A 14,581-nucleotide genomic window follows, 5' to 3' on the forward strand; every position below is an offset into this window, starting at 1 on the left:
AAAGCGAGGGATGGGAAAAAGAAAGAAAGAAAACAGACACCCCAAGGGAGGGATGGGAGAACGGCACGCCGCCACCACACAGGGATTTTAATAAGGGATGGGAGCGCGGAACTCCGGCGTCAACTTCTTTTTCCCGCTTGCAGGCTCGTCCGACGAGCCTCCCGACCATGCCGAGCGCACGCAAGAACATCAGCTCAGCCTACGTGCAGGTGCTTGGCTCCGGGTCGTGGGACCTCCCGGCGGGACTGCTGCTCTTTTGCGACGGCGCACAGGCCTCGGTCGTGCTCTGCAACATCGGCGAGGGCTCGCAGCGCTTCTGCGGCGAGCACCGGCTCAAGGTCGCCTCTCGCCTCCGCGACGTGCTGCTCACCCGGCTGACCTGGGAGACGATGGGCGGCCTGCCCGGAATGCTCTTTACGCTGCAAGACGCGGGGCGCGGCGGCGCTGCTGCCGTGCATGGGCCTGCAGGCCTCGGCAGCCTGGTCCGATCCTTCCGGCACTTCATGGGTGCCGGGCCGCTGCCGCGGCGAGTGTGCGAGGTGGTGGACGGGTCCGTCGCCGCGCTCGCCGAGAGCGGCATCGAGGCGACTCCCATCGTCCTCGGCGCATCGACGTCAGTACTCGGAGCCGCCGCCGCCGCCGCCGCTCCCGCCGCCTCTGCCGCCTCTGCCGCCTCTGCCGCCTCCGCCGCTCCTATCGCCGCCGCCACCACCACTTCCGCCGCCGCCGGCATCGCCAGCACCGCCGCCGAGGGCGTGGGTCAGAAGCGGCCTCGCGAGGAAGAGGGCGGCGGTGTGCGCAATGGTGTCGGAGTCGGCGGCTGCGGCGGCGGGAGCGGCGGCGGCGGCGGGAGCAGCGGCGGCGGCGGGAGCGGCGGCGGCGGCACTCAGCCGCCCGAGTCAGTGCTCGGGGAGTTGGGTGACCTGAGCAGAGAGCCGGTCTGCGTCTGCTGGCTCCTTCGCATGCCGGCCGTCCCGCCAAAGTTCGACGCGGCCGCAGCAAAGGCGCTTGGCGTGCCCAGCGGTCCGCTGCGAGGGAAGCTGTGCGCAGGGCAGTGCGTGGCGCTAGCCGACGGCTCCGAGGTGAGGCCAGAGCAGGTGCTGCGGGGCGGTTCCGCCGGCGAGGAGCTGCTGCTCGTCGACGTCGCCTCCCCCTCGCAGCTCTGCGAGTTGCGCCGCCATCCTCTCCTCTCCGCAGACCGCCTCGCCGCCCTCTCCGCCGTCGTCCACCTCACGCCCGCCGCGGTCGCCGCCACGGCAGCGTACCGCGCCTTTTGCGGCGCGCTGCCCGCGGCGGCGCGGCAACTGCTACTGCACGGCTCCCCGCCGCCGCGGCGGTTCGCCTTTGTCGCTTCGGCGAGGCTGCAGCTGAAGCTGGGCGCCCTCGGCTCGGGAGGTGCGCTTGTGCTCGTGTGCTGCGCGCCCCTCTTCAGCGTGCGCACTTTCTTTTCTAGGCGCCCTCAACTCGGAGGTCTTCCCGCCGCCGCGAGGGCTCGCCTGCGACGGCGGGGACGGCGGCGAGCGGTCGGAGCTGCGCAGAGAGAGCGGCGGCGCCGACTTGCACGAGGGGGAGACGCCGACCCTCTCCTCCGTCAGCTGGCGAGTTGTGACCAGGCGCCGACTTGCACGAGGGAGAGATGCTGACGCGGCTCGTGCTGCGGCCGCTCGAGCGGGCGGAGACTAGCCGAGACTGGCCGGACTAGCCGAGATCAGCCGAGATCGCCACGTGCTGCGGCCGCTCGAGCGGGGTTTCGTGCACGGACGAGGCCTGGAGCAGGACGCCAGAGGCTTGGGAGAGTATCCATTCCGGCGGAGTCCAGCTGATTGGCATAGAGGCCGAGGAGCTGTGACTGAAGCACGGCACGGCTGTGAACAGGCGGGTGTGCACCGCGAGGAGGAGGCGCGGCTGCAGCGGTGGGTCACCTCCGCCGGGTGCCAGGTCACATTTCGGTGCCGTGTCGCCTCCTCGGACACACATTTCGGGGCCGTGACGGCGATGCCTCGTGTCTTAGGTCTCCCTCTCCCCCGCCGAGCTCCGCTCCGAGGTCGGCGCCCTCGAGGCGCTGCGCTCTCAGCTGCGCGCGCTGCCGCCGCCGCTGCTCGAGCCGCAAGGTTCGTGGCAGGCGCAGTTGCGTTCGTTGCCCGCCGCGGCTTCCGAGGCCACGTCGGGGGAGGGTGCACGCGCGAGCGGCGAGGGTGGGGCGGCCGAGGCGGAGGCGGAGATGGAGGGGGCGGCGGGGGCGGATGGGGCGGATGGTGCGGGAGAGCCGGCGGAGGGGGCGGATGGTGCAGGAGAGCCGGCGGAGGGGGCGGAGGGGGCGGGAGACGCAGCGGTGCTCCAGAGCCGCGCGCAGCTGCACTTTTTCGGCACTGGGGCGGCGATGCCGGCAAAGTACCGCAACGTGAGCTCGTTCCTTCTCCAGCTGCCGGCCCGCCACGGCGGCGGCGACGGTGGTCACGGCAGGGGTGGTGGTGGAGACGGCGGCGGTGTTGGCGGCGGCGGCGGCGGCGAGAGTGGCCTCCTCTTTGACGCCGGGGAAGGCACGCTGGCAATGCTGCGCCGCCGGTTCGGCGCCGCTGCCGACGAGGTAGTCGCTGCTCTCTCGCTGCCCCCCCCACACGTCACGGCCCTTGCAGAGCAACCGCCGCGGGGGCTCCTGCTTGCGTCGAGACGTGGGGATGCGGGGAGCAGCCCCCCCCAACGCCGACTCGGAGTGCCGCGCCACTCTACCCTCCCTTTCCTAAGGTGGTCCGCGCTCTCGCGCTGGTCTGGATCTCGCACTTGCACGCCGACCACCACCTCGGCCTGCGCCCCAGATGCGGAGCTGACTCTCCCTGCACTCCTCCCCCTTGCCGTGTGCCCGTAGCCCTTGTGTGATTCGCGCGATGCTACGAGCACCCTGCACGCCGCCTGCACGTCGCCGTCGTCGCACCCTCATTTGCCCTTGCGTTCGTACACTAGGCCTGGTGCGGCTGCTCGAGCTGCGGTGTGCGCTGCGCCAGAGGCCTCGGGAGCTCCTCGAACGCTCCTCGGAAGCTCCTCGCACCCCTCGGGCTAGGTCCGCACGCCCCGGCGCGGCGCCTTTGCTGGTGGTCGGCCCGCACGCGCTCGGCGTTTGGCTTCGCGAGGCCACCGCTCCCCCCCGCTCCCCCCCCCATCGATGCGGGGTAGTCCCCATCGCCACACTCGCTGCTGCGGCCACGATGCCGCGGGAAGACGCCGCTCCACCCACACGAGAGCTCACGACTGAGGCACGGCGGCAGGCCTCACACGCGACAGTGTCGTGACGGCCGCTGTCTGCGCGCCGCAGGCCGCCGCGCGGCTTCACTCCCCGGTTGAGTTCCGCTTTGTGCACTGCGGCGCGGCCGGCGCCGACGCGGCGGTCTGCGCGGCGACCCGGCGGCATGGGCTCTCCGGAGATGACCCGAGATGACTCGAGATCGCCCAAGAGTAGGTCTGTGCGGCGATCCGGCGGCTGGGGTGCAGCTGGCTCGCGTCGACGCGCGTGGATCACTGCGCGGACTCGTGGGGCGTCGCGCTGCAGCACTCGGAGGGGTGGGGTCTCGTCTACTCTGGCGACACGCGGCCGTGCGAGCGGCGCGTGCAGCTAGACGCCGACTGCAGACCCCGCGTATTCAGAGACGTGTCCCCACTGCATTCCTCCGCTTTCCCTGCATGTGTCGCCCTTGGCGCTCACGCGGTCCGACATCCTTTCCCTGCAGGCTCGTGCAGCTCGGCAAGACGCTGCTGCCGGGCTGCCGGATCCTCGTCCACGAGGCCTCTTCCTAGACACTTCCTAGACACTTCCTAGACACTTCCTAGACACTTCCTAGACACTTCCTAGACACTGCCGGATCCTCGTCCACGAGGCCTCTCGCGACGACGCCGAGGGCACGGCGACACGCTCTAGGACATGTCCGGGAGAGGTCGTGGACGCGCCCTCTAGGCGACCTTCGACGACACCGAGGGCATGGCGGCCGAAGCGGAGGCGCGTCGCCACTCGACTGTCGGCGAGGCGCTCGACGTCGGCGCGCGGATGGGCGCGTGGCGCGTGCTGCTCACGCACTTTTCGCAGCGCTACCCAAAGCTGACCGACGTGGGCGGAGGTCTGCCACCCCCCCCCCTCAAACCCCCCGACCCCCCCCGACCCCCCCCCCCCCCACACACACCACACCACGCGCACTGGGGCCTTGCACTTTCATTATCGGACTCCTTCGGTCGCGGAGTCGCGGGCCTTGCCTGGCCCTTTCCTAACCAGTGTGGAGGAGCTTCCCCGCACCTGACCTGACCTTAGGCTTGCCCGCCGCCGGAGCCATCCTCGCCTTCGACCTGATGAGCGTCCCCTTCCGGTGACCCCCCCACGTGCGAGTAGTATTTGTCCCATTCCTTGCTTCCCTCCGATCCCGCCCACTCCCCCACGGCCGCAGGCTTCTCCCCGCCTTGCCCCGCCTCACGCCCGCGCTGCTCTGCCTCTTTGCCGACGAGCTCGCCTCTGCGGGCGACGCCACCGACGCGACGGTGGGCGCGTCCGTGGACAGGGAGGTGGACGCGCCTGTCGCCGCCGGTGACAGCGGAGCACCACCCTCTACCGTCTGAGAGGCAGTGTCGCACCCTGGTGCCTGGAGCGCCTTGGCCCTAGGCGAGAACCGAGAGATCTCTGAGAGTGAGACTCGACATGGACTCGAGCTCATGCCTCACATGGTCGTGTGGTGTGCGCGTCCCCGCCGCGCGCCGCGCCCCCCCCCCCCCCACCCCCCCGCCCCGCGGGCGCGCGCGTCGGCCTCGGGGTGTGGGAGGCCTGGCCTTGGCGTTTTGTGGGAGAGCCTGGCCTGGCGTTTTAAACAAATGAGAAATGTACGTAGTAAACTGCCGGGGCCGTCTATGACTAGCCGACCTCACCCGCCCGCCACACCACAAAACACCGAACAACAAGGAAGATGCGTCCACACAGCTACCATGGCACAAACGCGCGTCTCGAGCAGCGGGAGAATCCGCGCGCTCCATCCTCGGGACCGCCGCTCTAGTAGTGGCGGCCTCTCTCTCCGAGACCAAGCGGCGGCGGCGCGCACGCGAGCTGCGCACAACAGATGCTCCGCGCGCGCGCTCAAGAGATGTCGCCCGTCTCTGTCAAGCTGTGGTGCAGCAGCGGGCCCGAGAAGAGCAGGGAGGATAGCCGCCGCCCTGCCCCTGCCTCGGCCGGCGGCGGCGGTGGCGACGCGCTGCTGCTCTCGCTGCTGCCGGTGACTGTGCTCGCCGCACCCGCCGCGCTGCCGGCCGATGTGACAACGGGAATGACGATTGCAAGGACGATGATGATGCAGACACAGCCGATGAGCAGGTTCATCTTCATGTTGGCGCACCACATCTTCTTCTTCACCGCGCGCGACGTCTTTTGGAACGATTTGGCCTGCGACGCGAGGGCCGAAGACTTGTCCTCGAGCACCTCGGTCTTGTCGATATTGGCAAGCATGACATCGACGTTCTCTTGCATAATGCCGCGCACGCCCTGCACCTGCATCTGCACCTGCTCCACGCTCGGCCCCGGGCGTGCCCCGTACTCTGGAGGCTGCGGCATGCCGCGGCTTGGTTTTGCGCAGACGGGGCCTGGTGCTCTCCTTGTTGTTCCAAAAGAATTTTGACCCCAAAGCGATATGCCCTGTCCGCCTTGCGTTGTTTCATAACATCGAAGGCTAAGCTCAAAGAATTTTACGGCGGGAGATTCTCATTTAAGCGGGTCGGTCCTTGGGTTGTGTGTTTTCTTTCTTTTCTTTCAGCGGGTCGGTCACACGCTCCTCGTTTCTCTCCTTTCGCTTCATCCTCTTGTCGCGTCGCTCTCCTCTGCCTCGTCCTGCGAGAGATTTTCCTATAAATTCCTCATTCAATTGCGTGTTTTCTTTCTTTCTTTCTACTTTCTTTCATTTTGCGCGGTAATCGCGGACTGGCGCGGACTAGAAGAATTTCCTTTCCACTGTACAAGCCCCTCTCACAGCAGACTGGCTCGGACTGGCACCACAATAGGCACGGCAGGCGACGGCCCCTCATGGACAAGAAGAAAACGCAGATTCGGCAAGAAAAATATCCTCCCTTGGGGCAAGGCGGCAGTAGAGTAAAAGTCCGAGCCCGATGGCGATGCCTCACTGCCCCGGCGCCAACGCCTCGACCTTCTTTGGCAGCAGTTGGTTCGACTGGTCCTCCCCGTGGCCTAGGCGGCCCCCAGCTCCATAGCCGCAGCTCCAGGCAGCACCGTTGGCGGTGATGGCGAGGCTGTGGCTATATCCAGCCGACACAGCGATGACGTGCTGCCCCGCCAAGGCCTCGACCTTCTTCGGCTGCAGCTGGCGCTGCGCGTCGCCGTGGCCCAGCTGGCCATAGTAGCCACCGCCCCAGCTCCAGACGCCACCGTCGGCGGTGAGGGCGAGGCTGTGGTTGCCTCCAGCCGACAGAGCGACAACGCGCTGGCCATCAAAGGCCTCGATCTTCTTGGGCAGCTGCCTCTGCGTGTCGCCGTGGCCCAGCTGGCCATAGTAGCCACCGCCCCAGCTCCAGACGGCGCCGTCGGCGGTTAGGGCGAGGCTGTGGGCCTTTCCAGCCGACACAGCGACGACGCGCTGCCCAGCCAAGGCCTCGATCTTCTTGGGCAGCAGCTGGTCCTGCTCGTCGCCGTGGCCCAGCTGGCCAGAGGCTCCATAGCCCCAGCTCCAGACGCTGCCGTCGGCGGTGACGGCGAGACTGTGGTTCTCTCCGGCCGACACGGCGACGACGTGCCGCTCTGCGAACGCCACGATCTCCTTGGGCAGCAGCTGGGTCTGCTGGTCGCCGTGGCCCAACCGGCCGCTGCGACCATAGCCCCAACTCCAAAGGGCGCCGGCGGCGGTGATGGCGAGGCTGTGGTGCTCTCCAGCCGACACAGCGACGACGCGCTGGCCAGCCAAGGCCTCGACCTTCTTTGGCAGCAGCCAGTCCTGCGCGTCGCCGTGGCCCAACTGGCCAAAGCCTCCATAGCCCCAGCTCCAGACAGAGCCGCTGCCGGTGAGGGCGAGGCTGTGCGCTCTTCCAACCGACACGCTCACGGCACGCTCGTCACCCAGCGTCGAAGGGAGGCGGGTGGGCGTGTTCAGCTGCGTCATGCCCTCGCCGTGACCGAGCAGTCCTGGCGACCAACCCTCCGAGCCGCACGACGAGAGCCGCCCCTCGCCGTCGATGAAGAGGCTGTGCCGTTCGCCTGCCGCCACCCTCGCCGGCGGGTTGGCCTCGCGCAGCAGCGCCGAATAGCACAGCCACCGCACGGCGCAGCTCTCGCCCTCTGGCTGCGCCGGCAGCTCGAAGCCGCGCTCTTGCGCCCACAAGCGGATGGCCTCCAGCGCAAGCGAGGCGTGGAAGAGCAGCGAGACGGCCGCGACGCGAGCGATGTCGGCGGGGCTTTCGCAGCGAGAGACGACGCGCACGAGGAGGTCGGTGGGGAGGTCGAGGAGACGGGTGGGCGGCGGCGTGTCTGGCGAGGGCGCGGAGGTGGAGGCGGCGGCGAGGCGGCGCGAGCGGCGGCGCGGCGGGGTGGACATCGCGAGAAAAAGAATTTTTAGCTGCCTCGCACGACGCTGCGCACGGCACTGGCGCGCACTGGCACTAACACAGGTACACCACGCGAGCCGCCACGGGGTTCGCAGAAAAAGAAGGAATGCTCCTGTGTCGAAATACCGTTCCCTCGCCGGCCGCCCCAACTCTGCTGGCACACGGCACCGTCGTCACTCAGCCGCGGAGAACAGGCGGTGCAGCGCGCGAAGCGCGCGCGATCTCGTACTTTCAAGGCTGGATCCGGCCATTCCAAGGGTATACCTTTGAGAATCCCCAGCGCCCCTCCCTCCTAGTCACACTCTCAATATCTCGACTCTCCAACACGAAGTGCTGCGGTGGGGCTTGCCCCATTTCTTTTTTACTTTCTTTTTTTGGGCCCTGTGGGCACCCTACCTGTGTGTGTTCGAACCTGTGTTTGTGTCACAAAGGACTGGGCCAGGAGGGCGACGGAGAAGGCGAGGTGGAATTTGTTGCGGGGAGGGAGGGCGGACAAACACGACGCCACGACGACGACGACGATGCATTCCGCAGGGGCGTCCGGCTGACGCCGAGCAAGTTAGTGATCTGTGATCTCTATGTGTCGTTAGCGTTTTTCACTGGCACTGGCCTCTGCCCACCACTGGCAGTGGGCGGCACTGGCACTGGGCCACACACCGCACCAAACTTTCGGTTTCGCGATCGCGTTCCTGGTTGTGGTTCGTTGAATCAGACCAATCCACTGAACCTGGGAGAGGGCCGTACGTACGGAATCGTCTCTTACCACGCGCCCACAACACTGACGACGGGCGACACTGACAAACCCCACGCACACATGCTCTCTGCCTCTCCTCGCTCGATCACACAACAAACTTCCCTCACTTGAGCGCGGCGGTCGATCGCGTATCGAGCTTGACCTTCACGTTCATCGCGGCGAGCTCGTTGGTCAGGTAGAGGAAGACGTAGGGCAGCGCGATGGCGTCCACCGCGCCGCCGTCGCCGCACGCGCGGCAGAGCGTCTCGCGCGACGCCGGGCCGGACAGCGCCCCCTCGGGCGGCCGCATCATCGGCGCGAGCAGCGAGCCGCAGCGCGTGCAGACGAGCGCGCGCGCCTCGTCCGAGCAGTGGAAGAGGCGGTCGTGCACGAGGTAGGCGACGCCGTGGGCGAGCAGCGCGTCGCGCTCCATCTCGCCTAATCTCGGGCCGTCTCGGCTCATCTCGGGTCATCTCGGATGACTCCTCCGCGCCGCGCTCCATCTCGCCCAGCCGGATGCCGCCGTGCACCTTGCGGCCGTGCACCGGCTGCTTGGTGAGCGTGTTGACCGGCCCGCGCGAGCGCACCTGGTGCTTGTCCGACACCATGTGCCGCAGCCGCTGGTAGTAGACGACGCCGACAAAGATCTGCACCTCCATCTCGGTGCCGTAGAGGCCAGAGTACATCGGCTCGGTGCCGTGGTACGAAAAGCCGGCCGCGCGCAGCTGCTCCCCAAAGTAGTCCACCGCGCGGTGCTTGTCCGAGAACTGGAAGGGCGTCGCGTCCTGCGTGACGCCGTGCGCGGCGCCCGCCTTGGCTGCCATCATCTCGAGGAGCATACCTGCAGGACACGTTGCGGACGTGTCGCGGACGCGCCCTCGCGCCCCGCAGCTCGAGAGAGGAGAGCGTGCCGATGGTCATGCGCGACGGGAAGCCGTGCGGGTTGAACAAGATGTCGGGCGTGATGCCCGACTCGGTGAAGGGCATGTCCTCCGCGGGCCACAGCCGCGAGAGCACGCCTAGGGGACACGTCTCGGACCCGTCCCGGACACGTCCTGGACACGTCCTCCGCGGGCCACAGCCGCAAGAGCAGCACGCCCTTTTGGCCGTGGCGCGACGAAAACTTGTCGCCCGGGATGGGGTTGCGGTTGTAGCGGAGCCGGATGAAGGCGACGGGCGCGTCGCGGCCGCCCTCCTGCCAGTCTCCGTCGCCGCCGACGACGCGCACCTCCTCCACCACGGCTGCGCCTCCCGACTCTCCGCCCGACGACTTGTGGTACCGCAGCTCGTGCTTTGAGGTGGCGAGGTCGAGCACGGCGCAGATCGGGTCGCCGTCCTTGAGCAGCTGCCCGACCTCCGGCAGCCCGTCCACGCCTAGACGCGGAGGCTCGGGGGAGGCTCGGGGGGGGGAGGGAGGGGGTTGGAGCAGGGCGATCCACCGCGGGCGCGCGCGCGCGCCGAGCGACTCGCAGAACTTTTTGGGCACCGTGGTCGGCGGCGCGTCGTCGGGCGGCTCGGGCGGCTTCAGGTTTCCGAAGCGGTGGTGCGGCGGCTCGCCCTTGGTCTTGAGCTTGTTGAGGTTGACCTCGACGGTCGTGCGCACCGACGCGTGCGCGAAGCCGCGGTCGTACGACGCTTTGTTGACGATCATCGCGTCCTCCATGTCGTAGCCCGTGTAAGAGATGACGGCGATCACCTAGAAGGTTCCCAGAAGGTTCCTAGAAGGTTCCTAGAAGGTCCTGTGTACGAGAGGACGGCGATCACCGCGTTCGTGCCGAGCGGGTACTCGTCGAGCCTGTTGCGGAATGAGGAGCGATGAGCGAAGGAGTCTGAAACAGACCAGTGCCGAGCGGGTGCTCAGCGAGCCCGTACGCGGTGAAGTTTTGCGTGCGCACCTGGGGGGGGGGGGGGGGGAGGGCGAGAAGGCTGACGGCGGGCCCACGAGGGCGAGGCCGTGCGCTGCGGGGTGTTGCGGGCGCACCACCGGCGGCTGCGGCGAGAAGGGGAGATAGGGGGAGATGGGGGGAGAGATTGCTGGCGCACCACCGGCGACTGCGGCGTGTGCAGGTGGTACGCCTTGGTCTCCGAGCGCTGCCCGACGGCGTGGAAGGGGACGCCCATGGTCTGCTTGCCCATCTGGCACTGGTACATGTTGCGCGGCGACTGGTTGAAGTCGCAGAAGGGCGTGAGCGACGCGATGAGCGAGAGCATGTTGTGCGGCGTCACCTCCGCGTGCGACGCCTCGGCGCGGCCCTCGTCGTCTGCGCCGTACGACACACGCAGGGTCGTCTGCTCGAGCGGCCCGATGAGCTCGGTGCGGCCGAGGGAGACGTTGAGCACGGGCCGCAGCGGCCGCGCCGGCCCCGCGGCGAGGTAGAGCGCGGGCGGCCGCCGCGAGCCGCCCGGCAAGATGAGCGCGATCTCGAGCGACGCGATGGTCGGCGGCGGCTGCAGCGGCGCGGCCGGGTCGGGCGGTGTCGCGCCGCAGACCTTGAGGCGGCGCAGGAGCGAGGCGGCGTGCGGCGCGGCGTCGTTGTGCACGAAGCCGACCACCTCGCCGTCGATGAGCACGGGCATGTAGTGCGCGGTCGGCAGCCCCCCGCCCAGCGGCAGCAGCGCGACGCCGGCGGCGGAGAGGTGCGGCAGAAGGTAGGACCTAATCTCGGCGAATCTCGGCTTGGCTCGGCGAACCTCTCCGCAGCAGGTTCGGCAGCAGGGAGGTACCGGACGGCGCCGCGCGCGGACGTCTCGACCTGGAGGTGGTGGGGGGGGGGATGATGCGAGATCAGCCGAGACTTGCCCGAGACAGCCGAGATCAGCCTTGGGGTGGGAAGGTGAGCCCGCTGAGATGCGCCGAGCTGCGCCGAGCTGCGCCGAGCTGCGCCGAGGTTGTCCGAGCTGCGCCGAGGTTGTCCGAGCTGCGCCGAGATCGAGGTTCGACCTGGACCGAGCACGGAGCGGCGAGGTGCGAGAGCAGCCCGCACGGCGAGCCGTCGGGGGTGTGGACGGGGCAGAGGAAGCCCCACTGGTCGGGCAGCAGCTTGCGGACGGTGGTGGTGCGCAGCTGTGCGAAGAAGGCGCCGCGGTGGATCGAGCGGAAGTGCGCGAGGAAGCGCCTGCGGACGCGTCTCGGACGTGTGACGGCGTGGACATGGACATGCCCGAGCGCAAGTCGCGCGAGGAGCTGAGCCCGCCAGTAGTTGAGCCGCTCAGCGACGATGGTGAAGCCCGCCGTCTGCTGCAGGTCGAGGCCCGACTCGGAGCGCAGGTTCCCCGTCGCCACAAAGTAGCCGAGCGCCTTGCCGGGCTCGGCCGCCGAGGTTGCCATGCGGAGGGCCGACGCAATCATCTTTTCGTCGGTGGGCAGCGCCGGCGACGGCTTGGCGAGCTCTCGCTTGACGGCGTTGGCCACGGCGCGCACCCAGCCGCCCAGCTGCTCTCGCACCATCATCGCCCACAGGTGGCCGGGAAGCAGGACCTCCTGGGCGGAGGAGGCGAGTGGCGGGGGTCAGAGGGGCGAGTGGCGGGGTGGGTGGTAGGAGAGGAGGCGCGGAGGGGGAAGAGGAGATGAGACACGACGACGAGGAGGAGGAGAGGGCAGCGATGATAGGAGGAGGGGGGAGCAGCAGCGAGGGCAGACAGCGCCGCGTGTCAGAGAGGCGAGTGGCGGTGCGCGCAGAAACGAGGAGGCTGTGGACCCACGGCAGACGAGTCCGGCCGGTCCCACTCTCGGCTGAATCACGGCCCCTCTCGGCCAGGCCCCCCGCCTGGCAGACGAGCGAGTCGGGGTTGTCCTCCTTGACACGCCCCGCCGCCAGCGCGTACAGCCGCTGCAGCATCAGCATCAGCAGCTCCCACTTTGCCTCGCCGCGGTCGCGCTCCTCGCGGTGCTGCAGGTGGATGAAGACCTGCCGCCGCAGCAGCAACGCGCCGACCTGCTCGTCCGACTCCCAAGGCGGCCGCCGCAGCATCGCCCGGAACTGGCGGCCGAGGAAGCCGAGGCAGTGCTTCCGCGTCGCGAGCGGCTGTCCAAAGTCGTCTCGGTTCTCGCGCAGCGCCTGGCGGATGCGGCGGGGCGGGTGGCGGGGCGGATGCGGCGGGGCGGGTGGCGGGGCGGATGCGGCGGGGCGGGTGGCGGGCGTTTGGGGCTGGTCGGCAGGGGAGGGCAGCTGCAGGGAGGGCGGCTGCAGGCAGGGGGGGAGGCGGGTGGACAGCGGGTGTGGCCGGACGTGGGCCGAAGGGGCCGCGCAGTGGCGCATGTGCGGCACATGTATGCATGTGCATGTGCATGTGCATGTGCATGTGCATGTGTGTGTGTGTGTGTGTGTGTGTGTGTGTGTGTGTGTGGCGAAAGTGTGGCGCATGTGTGTGTGGGGCGGCATCTGACAGAGGAGCGCCTCGAGGACACGGTCGGCGACGAAGGAGTCGTCGCCGTCGCCGCCGGTCGCCCGCTCATACACCTCTCGGTCCTGCGCCGCGAGCACGCGAGAGTGGGGGGGCGGGGAGAGCACGCCAGAGTGGGGGGCGGGGAGGCGGCCTCGTGTGTCTGGCGGATCGCGTGGATGCGTACAGCGGAGCAGCGCTGAGTACCCCTGCATGCCGCGGAGCCAGCGTCCACCGAGCAGAAGGCACGGAGTCCGTCTCGTCGGAGTCCGGGGCATGGCGGCACGGAGCTGCTGTCTGCATCTAAGCCTCGAGATACGGGGAGATATGTGGAGATACGGAGCTGCTGTCGTCATCTACGCGCGGCGGTCCGAGCACTCGCGCAGCGCGCGCAGCACGAGCACGACGGGGAGGAAGAACTCGTTCTTGCTGATTGTGATGCGCAGCCGCGCGGAGCCAGACGAGAGCAGGTGGAGCCCTAGCAGCATGGCTCCGAGAGAAGGTTCCGAGAAGGTTCCGTGCAGGCTCCGAGCAGGCAAGTGTACCAGCTAGCTGCACTGGGTGGACCGACAGTGAGCGAGCACTGGCCCGAGGCTCGGCTAGTCGGCTAGTCTCGGCTAGTCTCGGACCGACAGTGAGCGAGCACTGGTCTGAGTTGGCGCAGCGGATTACTGTCGCGTACGGGGTAAAGAGCGGCCCTCGGTTGCGGAAGGAGGGGCGCACGATGCCCGTCACGTGGTTGCGCCGCGGCACGATCAGCAGGCGGATCGCGCGCTCGTTGCCTACGGGGAGGACGCGTGTAGGCTCCTAGAAGGCTCGCACAGCCAGCGGCCGAAGGTTGCGCCCGTCGCCGTTTGAGATGAAGTACCCTCCGAGCTCGTGCCGCTCCTCGCGGCGGTGGACGAGCTGCGGCGCCGAGAGCGAATGCAGGTGGCACGCGCACGAGCGCACCATCACGGGCAGCTGGCCGACCGCCCGGTCAAAGTCGAGCGGCGGGCCGTCGTCGACAGTGTAGCGGAGCGTGACGCGCAGCTGGCCCGTGTACGAGCCGCCGCGGCGGCGGCACTCGGACGGGAAGAGGTCCTGGTCCTTGCGCGTGTCGCTCTTGGGCGCATAGAGCTTCGCCTCCAGAAGCCACAGCTTGATGCGAGAGCCCGCCGCGCTCTCAAACTCCTCGGGCTCGAGCGACTCGACACCCTCGTCCAGGCCTTCCTTGACGAACCAGTCAAACGACTCGACGTGTGGCCGCACCAGCTCGCGAAGCCTCTCAGTCACCTCTGAGTCGGGGCGGCACGGGCCTCTGCCGTCGACAGCCGCGCGCAGCTGGCTGCGCATAGCTAGCTGCGCATACGTCGTCGTCTCCACAAAGACAAAAGATTTGCCTGCGGGTAGAGCAGTGTTTCGACACCGATATCGTTCAAGGAGAACGCTGATCAGAGCCAGGTGTGGTGTGGACGCGAGAATAGCTCCGCCGTTCATGGAGGCAACCGATGCGAGTCGACTGGTGTGTGTCGACGTGGTTTCGTATCAAGAATACTCACTCACACGCGACAGCTGGGGACCCTGTCCTCCTCCCCCATCCCTCGTTTGGCTGTTGTTGGTTCTTTCTTTCTTTCTTAGTGCCAGTGCGCGCCAGTCCCGTGCCCAGTGTTGTGCGAGGGAGTTTTGTTGTAAAATTCTTTCTTAGACTGGTTGGTGCCGCTTCGGGATGTATTCTCTCTTGCTCTCCTTCCTTCCGTGCAAGCTCTTTTGTCTTTTTTTCACTTTCGAGGTCGAGCGGTGGAGCTATTCTCGCGTCCACACCGAGAGAGTTTTGTCGTTTGTCCACCCCACACATGGGTGGGTCATGGCTCCAGCGCGTGGACACACACACACAGACACACACAAAGGAAGGAG

General features: G+C 68.0%; 3 protein-coding genes across 3 annotated transcripts; 1 reads left to right on the forward strand and 2 right to left on the reverse strand.

Moving 5' to 3' along the window:
* Positions 1–144: 144 nt before the first annotated feature.
* On the forward strand, positions 145–4,596 carry EMIHUDRAFT_452384 (putative elaC-like protein-2; the record flags this gene model as incomplete). Its single annotated transcript, XM_005763960.1, has 12 exons — positions 145–1,377; positions 1,454–1,602; positions 1,876–1,938; positions 2,012–2,111; positions 2,962–2,986; positions 3,059–3,089; positions 3,311–3,382; positions 3,455–3,588; positions 3,723–3,768; positions 3,947–4,106; positions 4,295–4,349; positions 4,428–4,596. Exons 1-12 carry the CDS (start codon positions 168–170, stop codon positions 4,594–4,596), a joined length of 2,214 nt encoding a protein of 737 aa, XP_005764017.1. The 5' UTR covers positions 145–167.
* Positions 4,597–4,816: 220 nt separating this feature from the next.
* On the reverse strand, positions 4,817–5,610 carry EMIHUDRAFT_437571 (hypothetical protein). The gene has a single exon (XM_005763961.1). It carries the CDS (start codon positions 5,573–5,575, stop codon positions 5,105–5,107), a length of 471 nt encoding a protein of 156 aa, XP_005764018.1. The 5' UTR covers positions 5,576–5,610; the 3' UTR covers positions 4,817–5,104.
* A 2,816-nt stretch (positions 5,611–8,426) lies between these two features.
* EMIHUDRAFT_67355 (hypothetical protein) lies at positions 8,427–14,020 on the reverse strand (the record flags this gene model as incomplete). The annotated part of the gene is made up of 14 exons (XM_005763962.1): positions 8,427–8,765; positions 8,833–9,119; positions 9,175–9,334; positions 9,399–9,689; positions 9,789–9,998; positions 10,067–10,097; positions 10,287–10,978; positions 11,244–11,783; positions 12,079–12,341; positions 12,690–12,771; positions 12,972–12,978; positions 13,064–13,163; positions 13,315–13,459; positions 13,508–14,020. 14 exons carry the CDS (start codon positions 14,018–14,020, stop codon positions 8,427–8,429), a joined length of 3,660 nt encoding a protein of 1,219 aa, XP_005764019.1.
* Between the last annotated feature and the right edge of the window lie 561 nt (positions 14,021–14,581).

The sequence above is a fragment of the Emiliania huxleyi genome (genome assembly GCF_000372725.1).
Source record: "Emiliania huxleyi CCMP1516 unplaced genomic scaffold EMIHUscaffold_61, whole genome shotgun sequence".
Classification (NCBI taxonomy): Eukaryota; Haptophyta; order Isochrysidales; family Noelaerhabdaceae; genus Emiliania; species Emiliania huxleyi.